Raw genomic sequence first — 14,167 nt, 5'->3', positions numbered from 1 at the left:
ATTTATTAAGTATGATCTTATCCCTGTAGGTGCTATACCATGCAATTTCAATAGGCATAGGCCTTGATCTTTAGATTCCTCTTTTTTTGAGATTCAAAACAATCCTTACACATAAGTCAAACCAGCTTTGTTATCTGGCTTCCTAGACCACAGCAAATTTAAAATTGGGAATCAAAAGAAAGGCTAGACTGGAAACAGTAACCAATCCGGTAACAATGAGCACCTCTAGAGCCTAGAGTACCATTTCGTGTCCAAAGGAATGATGTTTAGAGAAATAGCTGACTGCAGAAATTGGAGCAAGAAGTGTAAAAGAAAGTTTGAACACTGTCACATCAGAAAGCAAGGAAACCAGCAAAGACCACTAGAATTAGGACTCAGGAGTTGATCTAAAGATGCTTCTACAGGTCAATCATGGGAAAATCTGAGCATAAAAAAAGATTAATGGCAACATGCTGAAACACATAAAATACGTAAAAATCCATAACTTCAATTTAAATATACAGAAGGCAAAGAAACATGCTTAAAAAACATCAAACGATATACAATCAGCACTTACATTAAACTCTACAGAACAAAAGGTCTAGTTTAACAAATTGCAAAGGAAAAAGAAAAAGGAAAGGGAAATACATATTAAAAGACTTAAGAAACACAGCAACCAAATGCAATATATGGATCTTGTTTAAATCCTGATTTAAAAAAAACCACTGTAAAATGACACTTCTGAGACACTCAGGAAAAGTGACTGGATATCTGATATTAAGAAATTACTGTCAAATTTAAGGTCCAATAATGAAAGAAGAGTCACAAACTCAAATATTATGGGTGAGATTTCATAACAATACAATAAAGCACATTGATGCTAGCTGATAAGCAACAGCAAAGAAGACAGTTATAATTATGTAGAGTCATTTAGGATATGGAACAAACAGCGCTACACAAAAGCTCTTGAAGGCACCGCTGTGTTACAGCAAAGAACCATGACTGACGCTCATAATAACCACCATCAGTCATCAAGAATAAGTTAAATTATGCTCTAGATACACAGCTTAAGGAGATGAGATGTCCAAATAATGAATACAATGCATTAAAGTTTATATTTATACCTGCTGAGAAGGAAAGATTGATCACAATTTTGTAAAGGAAAAAAACATGGTTGATTTTGCTGCTTAAATAGATTTTCTTTCACCCAACCCCCCTAACATACACAGCACCTAACAGTACTTTGCTCCAAGATAATTGCCAACTGTTGAAACACAGTAATAGTAATACTACAGAATAGTAATGAATATAATCCTGACTTCCCACTAACAAATATCTTCAAATTAATTTACATTAATGACCTAGTCTATGGTTTGACACAATTTTTAGGTGTAAGATAAAACACTATGCAGTTACAAATTACTAAAAAACATAAAAAATGTTAGCTAACTAAAGACTCAATTCAAACTCTCATCTGAACCCTATTAAAAATTATATAAAATAGATATGCATGTTGTTATGGGTTGGATTTTATGTCCACATCATCTCATTATGTCAAAAAGCAAGAAAGTCCTCTAAAGAATGATGGGAACATATCAAAAGAATGCAGAAGCTAGCATGAATGGGCATCCACTAGCCAAAATGGGGCCAATGTGAGCATCAAAATAAATAATGGATTAGAACCCATTGAAAAAAATAGGATACCTGAGTCCATACAGAGATAAATAAACCAATAAACTGAAAGTCCAATGAGGAACAGGATATTTACAAAGTTTCAAAGCACCTCCTACAAAATACTTAATAACAACAAAAAAAATTTAAGTACTTTTACAGTGCAGAAGCCAGGCAGAGACAACACCTTAATCAAATGATCAAAGTGGTCATCAGTAATAGTACATTTCAAAGATATGCGCCACGTGACAGGATGCAATGAAACAAAATACAGTTTTTCACCTTTGTGGCATTTGTGCCAAGGATGCAGGGCTTGAACTGAATCAGGAGGAAACGTCAAATTAAGGAACATTCTACAAAACAACGGGCCTATAATCTTATAAAGTATCAAGATCATAAAACCCAAGAAAAGACTAGACAACTAGAAGACTAAAGAGACATGACAACTAAATGCAATATTTGATTCTGAACTGGATCTTTTTGCTATAAAAGACATTATTAAGACAATTAGCAAAATTTGAATGGGTCTGAGGATTAGATAGTAGTAATGTATCAATATTAATTTCCTACTTTTCTTAGCTGTAGAATGGTTATGTAGGAGAATGACTTTGTTTATAGGATGTATATAAAGTTATATATAAAACATTTTTTTAATGTTTATTCATTTTTGAGAGAGTGAGAGAGTGTGCATGAGTGGGGGAAGGGGGGGGAGGGGGGAGGGGGGGGGGAGGGGGAGAGAGGGAGAGAGGGAGGGAGGGAGAGAGGAAGGGAGGGAGGGAGGGGGAGAGAGAGGGAGAGAGGGAGAGGGGGGGGGAGAGAGAGAGAGAGAGAGAGAGAGAGAGAGAGAGAGAGAGAGAATCTGAAGTAGGCTGCAGGCTCCAAGCTGTCAGCACAGAGCCCGACATGGGGCTCGAACCCACAAGCTATGAAATCATGACCTGAACTGAAGTCAGACACTCAACCAACCCAGGTGCCCCTAAAGTTATATATAATTAAGTTCAACAACTAAATTCTCAAAATGTTATGAGCATGAAGACCGACACCCCACCACCTCTTGGGCTAGAGTAATGTTGCAAATACATGCCTACAGAGGTCAGGCAATAAAATACCTGAAACAAGCTAGGTGTAAGGTAAGGACTGAGGCTGCTTATCTGACATACCACTTCGTGCATATATAGATCATGTGGAATGCAAGCCCACAAGGGCAAGATCATTCCATTTTTTCAAGAGAAACCAGAGACCCAGATTTTTATGTGAAATTTCCCAATTTTTAAAACACTCAAAAGTGCCAAACAAAACATGTCTGTCGGCTAAATTTGAACCACAGCTGCCTCAGGCCCAAAGGCATGTTTCTCAAACTGAGACCTAGGGATAAAAGGAAACCACATGATATACATGGAACATATTCTTACAGCCACAGTTTTATCCCATGAGTTTGCCTGGAATTTTCAGAGAGAGGAGACATTTCTATACTTTTAAAATGCTGTATTATGGAATTTAATGCAAAGTTCATATGATTTTTTAGTAATTTCAAACTTACAGAAAAGCTATAAGAACAAGAATAACACAAAAAATAGCCATACAGCTTTTACCAATTTCACCTATTGTTAACATTTTACTCATCTTTATTCGCACATGAGCCTCCTCCCTCCTTGCATATACATATACGTGATTATGCACATGCATTACAAATACAGATATACATATAAAAAACACACATACATATTACATAACTTTTTCTGAACCATTTGAGAATAACTTACATATACCATGGCTCTTTATCCTTAAAAACTTCTGTGTTTCCTAAGGAAAAAAAAAAATACTCCCTTCCATAACCTTAGGATAGTGAAAACCTTCAGTAAAGGTTTTTATCTAATCTGCCATCTGCAGTCCAATTTTATCTTATCTACCATCCATAGTCCAATTTTGCCAAATGATCCAATGATACCCTTTATAGCATTTTCCCTTCTACTGTAAGATCCAGTCTAGGATCACATATTGCAATAGCTGTCATGTCTCTTTACTCTCCTTTAATCTGAACATTCCACAGCCTTTCTTTGTGTAATTAAAAAAACAAACAAACAAAAAAACCACAAAACCAGTCTTTCCACCATTTAAAAAAAATAGCATGCTTCCCAATTCAGAGTTCACTCAAGATTAGATTCAGGTTATCCATTCGTGGATGGAGAACTACATAAATGATTTGTTCTCAGGACATTATATTCAGAGGCACACGATGTCCACTAGTGCTATTCATTTTGATCACATGCTTAAGGTAGTGTCTGATTTCACCACTATAGAGTGTAGAGTATAGAGTTACTATTTTTCCCCCTTTGAAATTAAAGAGCAATATATGGGGAGATATTTAAGACTATGCAAAACAACCTGCTCCTCATCAAATATCGCCTTAGATTTAGTTATCTATCAATGATTGGCTATACTCCCAGGTCCCTCAGGTGTAGTGTTCACTTCCTCTACTTTAGGAGCATCAATACAATGGTTTGAGTGCAAGACTAGAATATTAGGCCAAGCTTCTAGGAAAAAAATGTATTTGAGCCATGCCTTAAAGACCGAATATACATTTTTTTTTTTTTTTGAGAGAGAGAGAGAGAGAGAGAGAGAGGTGAGCTGGGGAGAGGGGCAGAGAAAGAGGACAAGAGAGAAAGAGAAAGAGAAAGAGAGAGAGAGAGAGAGAGAGAGAAGGAGAGAGAATCTTAAGGCAGGCTCCATGCTCACTCCCTGCAGAGCCTGACATGGGGCTCAATCCCACAACCCTGGGATCATGACCTGAGCTAAAATCAAGAGTCAGACACCCAACTGACTGAGCTGCCTAGGCATCCCCCGCCACCAAAGACTGGATAGATTTCAAATATCTCCTGAGGTGGAGAACCAGTCAAGACACAAACAACTTCATCAGGAAAGCTAAAAAAACACAACATGGTGAATCCTTCTGCAAAGTAAAAAATATACCCTAGCCTAACAGTTTTATAAAACCATATTTCTACATACTGAGTTTGCCTGAATTACACTGATTCTAGAACTATAGATATATTTTACTGCTATTGATACTAACTATATTCCAATCATTATATCCAGATCCTAAAAACTTTTGGAAAACAGAGCACACAGTTCATTACAACCACTTCTGATGTTCATCCAACTTTTCATATGGATGTCAACCTTCTCACCTAGTCTCTCAAAGATCAGGATCAGCCACTAAAAGTATATATTTCATCTGACTGTGACCCATAGTAAGAAATAAATTTTACACTGCAACCTACAGCAAACATACACAACCGAAATGAAAAGCTTCTTGAAGCGATATCATGTGAAGCATTGATATCTTATAATCTTTTTTTTTCCTCCTCCTCCTTTTTCTTCTCAATGTTGGTCTTGATCCCAAATAAATTTCTAAGTCCATAATTATAAGTCATGCACAAGACCTACATTTGAAAAACACTACCCTAGGGGTGCCTGGGTGACTCAGTGGGTTAAGCGGCTGAGGCTCAGGTCATGATCTTGCAGTTTGTGAGTTCAAGGCTGGTGTCGGGGCTCTGTGCTGACAGCTCAGCTTCAGATTCTGTGTGTGTGTGTGTGTGTGTGTGTGTGTGTGTGTGTGTGTGTCTCTCTGCCCCCCCCCCCACGCTCTCTCTCTCAAAAAATAAACAAATATTTAAAAAAAAATTTTTTTTTAAAGAAAGAAAAACGTTACCCTAGAACCTGGCATGGAGTTCTTTACCAGATTAGATTCCCAACAAAGTCTGGGACAAAGTTTTCACTCACTTCAGGTGAAACAAGAAAAATAAGAACACAATGAGTGATTTTTTTAAAGGACTCTATTCTGAGATTGTATATAATTTTTTCATCTTCAAAAGCTCTTTCTTTTATGAAACAATGGTGAAAGTGAAGGTTGTAAGTTGTCCATCATATACTGGTCCCCTAATTTTTTCCCCACATTTTGCTGGATCATAAAATCTCCAATGTTGTGCTGTGAGCTTTCAAAGACACACAAGAGTGTTAGTCTTCAACGGGTTTATAATTTGGCTGGAGAAACTAATAATAATTCTAAGACTCGTCATAATTATTTCTACCTTATAAGAAGAAATATCCCGTGATAAGTCCCCTAAGAATGCTCTTAGGATAAGAGTTCACTACTTTGGGCTGGGAATGAATGAAAGGGAACAAACAAGGAAAGGCATTTAGAAAGGAAACAGTATTTGAGTTGGGCCTTGAAGGGTACTGAGAAATAGTCACAGGGATGAAAAAGCACCAAAATTTGGGGAACAAGACACAGGTCATCTTTGGCCAGAGCTTAAGACTGTACAAGGAGATAATGGAGGACCTAGAGAACAAGGCTAACTTGTTTGAATTCGGTCATCAGGGCAATGAAGCGGAGAGAGTGAATGGCACAATCATAGCATTGCCTTAGGAATATTAACCTGAAGCCCCCCTCCTCCGACTCCATATAAAATAAACTGGACAAGGTGGAAATTCTTTAGGCTATGCAATAATCCAAACATGGAATAATTAAGTATTTGAACTGTAGCTGGGGAAAAGGAAAGCAAGGGATGAGAAAAGGGGACAAGAATTGAAAAGTCCCAGAAGACATTTTAATGTGGCAGGCAAAAATGGCAAGGGATCAAACATGGTTCTGATATTTCAAGGCTGGATGATACAGACAATGGATAATAAGGAAAAGAAGCTGATTTAGAGGAAGAGGAGTTCAGATTCAGGATATGTTAGATGCAGGAGTAGGTTATAAAGAGTTAGTAGTAGGGTACAGAAAAGAATATTGAACTCCATCAGAAAAATCAGAGTTCAGGGCACTTGGGTGGCTCAGTCAGTTAAGTGTCCCATTCTTGGTTTAGGTTCAGATCATAATCTCACAGTTTGTGAGTTTGAGCCCTGAGATTGGCTCCATGCTGAGACTGAGAGTGTGGAGCCTGATTGGGATTCTCTCTCCCGGCTCTCTACCCTCCCCCACTTGCACTTTCTCTCAAAATAAACTTTAAAAAAAAGAAAAAGAAAAATCGGAGTTCAAGTGGAAAAAAATGGTCAGTATCCAAAAAAAGCAAAAAAACAAAAACACAACAAAACTGGATCTATAGTATGATTTTAACTGTGTAAAAAATTAGGCATAGAGGGGTGCCTGGGTGGCTCAGTCAGTTAAGCGTCCGACTTCAGCTCAGGTCATGATCCTGCGGTCCATGAGTCCAAGCCCCGCACTGGCTCTGTGCTGACAGCCCAGATCCTGGAGCCTGCTTCGGATTGTGTCTCCCTCTCTCTCTGACCCTCCCTGCTCGCTCTTGCTCTCTGTCTCTCAAAAATAAATAAACATTAAAAAAAAAAAAATTAGGCATAGAAAAAGACTAAAAACAAGTATATCAACATGTTAACATCGGCTGCATACAGATGAGCTAAAGGAAAGATCATTTATTTTTCTTTCTTCTTTGTATTGTGTTTTCACTGGATATAAAGTCAACAAATTAGCCACCCCCCCAAAAAAAAGTAAGAAAGGAAAAAGAAACACCTGGATTCAAATAGTCTTTTTTTAAAAAATCACAAACTCTCTGAACCTGTTTCCTCATCTATAAAAGGAGAATAATTTCTTCTCTCCCAAGATTAGTGTGAAGATTAAGTGAGATAAAGTACTTGTAAATTATAAAGCAATATGCAATCTTAAGACATTATAATAGTCTGAGAGAGCTAAAATTACAGGACAAGAGATCATACACAGATACAGAAATAAACTCCAGTTTTGAGAATCTTCCATACTGAGGTTATAGCTGAAGTGGATTACTTCCTTAGACTTATTAAAAGTCTTAGAACCTACCCATTTCAAAATAAAAATGTTCTTCTCAAATTTCTTAGGAATACTGAAGTTTTACATGCTATAGAAATAGACTCCTAGACATAAAATTAAGACAATACTTTTCCTACATGTTACTCAAACATAAGGTGGAAAAGATCTAGTAATTTCACTCCCTGTATTTGGACAGCTAAATAAATTATTTCATTGTCTTAAAAAGCCAGGCTCTATAGAGGTACATTTAGCAATCTCCACATGTTCTGTCTCGGAAGTTACATGCTTTATACATAGCACAGCATTCTAAATGGTGTTTCTCCTCTCTAGTCCCATTTCTGGTCCTTCCTCATGCTTAAACATCTCTGGGTATCTATTTAAAACCAGAGAGTAAACTCCTAAAGGACAAGAAGCATGTCTTATATTTGTCCTTCCCATAAGAACAACCAAGTACAGTACTGGTCACAAAACAGGTACTAACCCACATGCATACTAAGAAATACTCTAAGCTCATGTCACAGATGTTGTAGTAACCATGTAAGAGTTACTATTCATTTCTTATATAACTTAAGCCTATTTTAAGCCCTTCAAGAGACAACTAATAAATAAAAAGTTCCCCAATATTGTATGAGAAACATTTTTATGTGAATAAACAGTGCTTAAGACTAGATTAATACTGGGGCGCCTGGGTGGCTCAGTCGGTTAAGCGCCCGACTTCGGCTCAGGTCGTGATCTCACGGTCCGTGAGTTTGAGCCCCGCGTCGGGCTCTGTGCTGACAGCTCAGAACCTGGAGCCTGCTTCTGATTCTGTGTCTCCCTCTCTCTCTGACCCTCCCCCCATTCATGCTCTGTCTCTCTCTGCCTCAAAAATAAATAAACGTTAAAAAAAAAGTTTAAAAAAAAAAAAAAAAAAGACTAGATTAATACTTAAAAATCACATACTGCACTGTTTAAGAGTATATATGAGATGAAAATAGTTCTAATATTGTGATGTTAAGATTGTTTTCTTAAAATATTTAATAAATGGAAGCACACTGCTATTGTTTGTTCATATACCCTGTCCCAAAATGTAAGATTTCTTATAGATACTAACCCTACTTTCATTTACTGACATTTTTATTTTTAAAAACTTTTGAGTTTTGTTTTTTAACCTTTGGAGCAGAAAGTTAAAACTGATATGGTTAACTACAGGTTTGTTTTTTTTTTTTTTTTTTTAAGTATAAGTACTGACAAACCCCTAGGCTAATTCCAAGATAAAAGTCTTAAAATTAAAACCTTTGTGGGGTGCCTGAGTGTTTCAGTTGGTTCAGCATACTACTTCGGCTCAGGTCATGATCTCACGGTTCGTGGGTTCAAGCCCCACGTTGGGCTCTGTGCTGACGGGTGAGAGCATGGAACCTGCTTCGGATTCTGTGTCTCCCTCTCTTTCTGCCCCTCCCCTGCTCATGCTCTGTCTCTCTCTCAAAAATGAATTAAACATTAAAAAAAATACCTTTGTTATGAAAAAGAGATGCTAAAAAAGACTAAGGATGAAATGCACCTAAGTAAGTCTGGGCGCGGGGTGGGAGGGCTAAGTGGGTGTGTGTGTGTAGTAATTTGAAGGCAGGATATCAAGATAGACTGTTCAGGGTACTCCCCCCCCACCCTAATTTTTTTTTTTAAATTGTTTCCAAAGTAGCTGCCTTTTTAAATTACCATAGTCTGTGAACTAAAAGATTCTATGCCTAAGGGAAATTCCAGAGTACAAGCACCTGCCAGCCAAACTGCCTAAAATTCAGCGGCGGCAGAGATTAAAAGCATCCTTTACTTTTTATGTAAAACAAAAAGTAATACAACAGGTATATAATTTCAATGTGACACATATAACATAACCAATCCCCTAACACTGCTCTCAACAATTTCAAAAACCACTACAGTTTTAATTGCCATTGTACATCTTATAAAATGCATATAATAGTGTTTTCCTTATGTAAACACTCAACCATTATGGGTACAGTTTTAATTTTAAGATTTCCACTTTACAAATGGATCTTATTATTCAGCAGAAGACTCCCTTAAATAATCAGCTTCTCTGGAATCATTCTGTTTATAAAGCACCTAACTTTTCTGCTTATATAAGTGTAGTTTTCTCACATTTTTTTTTCAAGAACCCATCTGGTATACAAAAGGAGATATACATGTATATACCTCCTTGAGAATAAATAAATGCTTTCAATACTTGTGGCCCCAGAGGAACTTCACATGTTTCGAATTGTTTAGTTTAAAAAAAAAAGTTTTAAACACCTTCTAGAATACAAGTGCTTGCCTTTACATTCATGGCTCTCTTAATGATAAAATAAGGATCAATGTAAGCTCTAGATTAAATGAACTGCAGGGAACAGAAACAAGCAATTTGGCAAGAGCTAAGCAAAGCTCTGTTTAAAGACTACCAGTAAAATATACCAGCATTACCCCTCCCCCACCCCTCATCCCTTAGAGGTTTCAATTAAGATGGGGCCTAGTTTTGCTCTTACAAGGGGGACAGAAAGAGAAAGCACAGAACTCCTGTTGAAAACTAGCTTCATCAGGAGCAGCTTCAGAAATACTTCCAGGAACCATTTCTTTCCTTCTCTGTTGACAGAGGTTCCTCTCTTTAGAGAGAGGCATCTCCCCTGCAGCTGATCAACACCATATCTAAAGAAAAGTCTCATCCACTCAAGGACAGCATCAAATGAATACAAAAAATATCTACCGTTGGGGTCTGCTATAAAATTCTATGAAAGGTGAAGCCCCAACAACGGTTCATCTTCATAGTCCAATCTCTCATATCAGTTGCCTCATGAATTGGATAAGAAGGGATAAAGTTATTTAACAAGGCGTATCTACTGTTTCAAAATAAACTTAAGTGCCCCCAATTGGTAAGAAAGACTCCCTCAAAACACTTAGAGAAAATGAAGCCTTGGCAAGCCTTCCACAAGTCCTTGGAATCAAAAAGAAAAGAAATAAAGGCGGATTTCTACTGAGTAGTCACCCACCATTCCTAAAAGCTGAGGAGCCGACAATGCAGCGATATCTCAGTCCCACAACATCTCCCACTATGCTCAATTTTTGCCCTAGCATACGATCACTTCTTTGTGAACATATAGGACAAGTCTTTCAGTCATGATTAGCGAATAAATGCACCCATGAGGCTTAAAAAAAAAAAAAATTAAAAAGCAGTGAAAAATTGATGCCTCTTTAAAAGGAGTCAAGAATGAAACAACCTCACTATGTAAGGAATTATAAGACATCAAAGGTTAGATAATGGGCAACAGGTGCCTTTGGGAGGAAAGAGAAACACTCAGTTGTCTCCTATTTTAGGATTTCCACTCTCACAGCACTCTAGTGTGTGTTTTTCTTTTCTTCCCATAGAGGGTCAGGGCCAAAATTATGGTTTTTACTATTTAATACCAGTAATGGGTCCAATGCTCTTCGACTAACTTTTTTACTTTAGATTTTAGAAATTCATCTAATCCCAACATGGCTGAATAAAGTATGGCCTATGGCCAGATCATGCACTGATCCATGAACACTCACCAACCAGGGATTTATTATCAAGAAATGCAAAAGAAAGGCTTCTGAAGACAGACTACCTCCACATAAAACACTGAAAATATAAATCCAGCAGCAGGTATCACATAACTGCAGAATCAGCCAAAGCAGAAACTGTTTCTCTCACCATCCTAACAGTTGAGCTCAATCTTTACAGTAACCAGATTCCAATGGCCTCAAAGAATAGTAATTCCAGACACAGATTATAGGGCAGTTGAGTACCAGCCTCTAGTTTTGATTCCCTTAGTTACAAAATTTACTACCTTTATTCTGGTGAAAGGGAACACTGGAAGGATACTGCAGCCTACTTAATAACCTCTTCCATTCCACAAAGACAACATATTCCAAAAATGGAGAATCCTTTCTTTCCCTGACAGAGGCCCCCTTTCCTATGGATTCACTGGGCAGGATTACTTCTCCCCAGCATGCTCGCAGAGCCAGAAAATACTTCTGCTTTCACTCTTCTTTTAAAGAGGGTCCCCCAACACAGATGCACCTCTTCCTTTCCTGTATTAAGCAAATGATGCTTCAGTGCTTCTAGTTCTCTCCACCACTGCAAAATGTTCAGAGAAGTGGAAGGAGAGAAGGGAAGTTGTCAGACACCGAAAGATACTTAAAAGCAGCCTCCAAATTTAAAGTGAAGACTGAGGGGGGGGGTGCCCTCTTCCTGAAGAGGGAATGGGGGTCCGTACCCTAAAAAGGGACCCTCTGCGTGGGTGAGGGGTGCCTCCACTCTGAAAGAGAGTTCAGTATGTGGAAAGGGGGAGGAATGTTGTGCCCTGAAGCGAGGTCAGGGTTTCAGAAAGGGGTGCTCCAACCCTGAAGATGGGTCTGTGGGGGGAGCCGTGAGTGTATGGGAGGGGTGTACCAGTTACTGGGGGGGGGGGGGGGGCTCTCTGAGAGAGGGGGTTTCCACTTTGGGGAAGGAGGGCCCTGCACTGAAGGGGACGCTGGGAGGAAGAGAGGGTCTTGCTGGGGAGGGCTGGGCATGGGGGAGGGGAGGGGTTCTGAGTCCACCAGAGCCAGTAGAGGGGCGGCAGCCTCGAGGGGAACATGTGCAGTGGAACTACTACCATCCCCAGGGGCAGGGTGGAGAGCAGGGCCTGGGCTGTGTTTGGACAGAACAAGGCTCCCACCCTGCGCAGAAGCCGGAGGAGTCCCCAGCCGTACTCACCGAGGCTGCCGGCGAAACCGTCCATCTTGCGGGGAAAGCGCCGGGCTCGGGGCTCAGCGGGGCGGGCACTTCATTCAGCGGACCGACAGACTGGCCAACGCTGAGCCTGACCCGCTCACTCTCTAGGTCGCCCGGCTCGACTCCTAGCCCCCGCCTCCGTCGTCCGTCGGTCCGTCCGCCCCGGGACAGTCAGCCGCGGCCGCCCGGGCCACTTCTCCGTCAGGTTGAGAGCCGCACCGCTCCGCCGCCTGCCCGGCCTCCCTCCCAGGCAGCAGCCGTGAACGCCGCGCCGCGCCCCGCCCCCGCGCCCGCGCGCAGCGGTAGCTCCGCCCCCGCGCACGCCGTCACGCTTCCGACTCCGCCTCCCACGTGACAACACGGAGGCGGGGGCTTGTCGACCCTTCCCTCTCACCTTGCTTCGGCCTCGGGTTCCTGCCTCCTGGAGCCGGAATAGTGGCTGCGCTTGCGCAGTGGTCCTGCCGAGGGCGTAGGACTTGAGTCTTGAAGCTGGTTACGAATAGGTGGCGATAAGGGGTGGCCTCAGGCCTGAGATTCTCAGGAGCATCGAGGGACTCTCTCTCGTAGCCCCCAGGGAGCCTGCGGAGTACCCCTGGAGCCCAAGTCTAGAACCCCTTGGACAAAAGGTGGTAACCCCGTGGGTCCTACGAGGACACCAAGGAGGCAACCAAGATGTGGGAGGATTCCCTTCCTCGGGTTCTCCCTCTGTCCCAGTAGGGGATATATGGGGCAAGTGTTCCTAACTCAAGGCCACCACCAATGCTAGGGCTCAAGACAAACTGGAGACAAGGAATGTTAGTGCTGGACAAGACCCTTGCCTCCTTTTCAGGGAGGACACTGAGCCTTAGAAAGGACGTGATCTGCCCAAGGTCATGGAGCCTGGTCGAAGCAGAGCTAGAACTCAGACTTCCTTACTTCCCCTGATGTTCTTTGCACCAGAGTTGCAAAGCAACCCCTTACAGGGCATAACATAGGACTGCCTACTAATGAACTCTAACAAAGGGTTTTAGTAAAGTAAGCCTGAGTTCTCAGCCCAATTCCATGTGACTCAGTAAGGTGAGCGTCAAGTCTCTAAACTTATTTGGGATTCACTTTATTCATTTGCAAAGGGAAGGACTGGACTTGTAACCAAATGATGTACACAACCTTCATCGTCCTCCTGTCTCCCCTGCTCACCCTGTTCTTCATCCTTCTAAAGACCTTCCAGTGGTTTCCAAAGTTCCTCTTGGGACTTGGTTGTGTGGATCAGAGTAATAAAGAGAACTGTGAGGTGCTCATCAACTAAATTGAGGTATACAGCAATTAAGAGCTGAGATAGAGAGGGAGGAATTAGAGTCATTCTAGACAGGTTGCAGGTGAAAGGGACAGCCTGAAGAAGGGAGATGAGAAAAAGGAGGTTAGCAACTACCATAATGAGAGGGACTTAGAATTAGATGGTTAAAAGGATTGTTAAACATTTTGTTTCTGTATTGCAGCATACTTCTCCCCCCAGCCCTCGGGGGTGCCTCTTTCAAAATCCCCCCTAAAAATCCTCCCTAAATTACTTTTCATGTCCCTTTTGGATATCAGACCTATATGTCTTCTGAATATCATACCACGTAGAGACAGGCCATTAGGCAGCCAAGATTAGTTGAGGTTACAGACTAAATGGTATCCAGAGTTTCCTCCTGTTTCAAAATTAAATTATTTACCTACTATGGGCATTTTTATATCTGTAAGTTCCTATTAAGCCTAACCACTTAATGTTTGAGAAGCCCCAGTTCTGACAGCTGGTCTTCTGTGTCCGTAAGCTATACTCTCTGCCTTAGGTCAATTAAAAGAATAAGAACTTCCACTAATATACTAGTATACAGATATATATTTTTTAATTCAGAGAAGGAGTCACCTTTTGTGCAGCCCGAAGCTTTTACTATTGGTGGGGCCCTTCTAAAAAAAAAATATATATATATATA

General features: G+C 40.5%; 1 protein-coding gene across 1 annotated transcript in view; it reads right to left on the bottom strand.

Annotated features, from left to right (window-relative positions):
• EML4 (EMAP like 4) overlaps positions 1 to 12,497 on the bottom strand; it is a 162,372-nt gene extending 149,875 nt beyond the window's left edge. The window contains exon 1 of the mRNA XM_058683166.1: positions 12,198 to 12,497. Within this exon, the coding sequence (XP_058539149.1) occupies positions 12,198 to 12,222 (25 nt within the window). The 5' untranslated portion in view covers positions 12,223 to 12,497. The remainder of the gene's footprint in view (positions 1 to 12,197) is intronic.
• Between the last annotated feature and the right edge of the window lie 1,670 nt (positions 12,498 to 14,167).

This window comes from Neofelis nebulosa, chromosome 9, assembly GCF_028018385.1.
Source record: "Neofelis nebulosa isolate mNeoNeb1 chromosome 9, mNeoNeb1.pri, whole genome shotgun sequence".
In the NCBI taxonomy this organism is placed as follows: domain Eukaryota; kingdom Metazoa; phylum Chordata; class Mammalia; order Carnivora; family Felidae; genus Neofelis; species Neofelis nebulosa.
The sequence above is the reverse complement of the archived record's forward strand: the minus strand, read 5'-3'. Positions and strand labels throughout refer to the sequence as shown.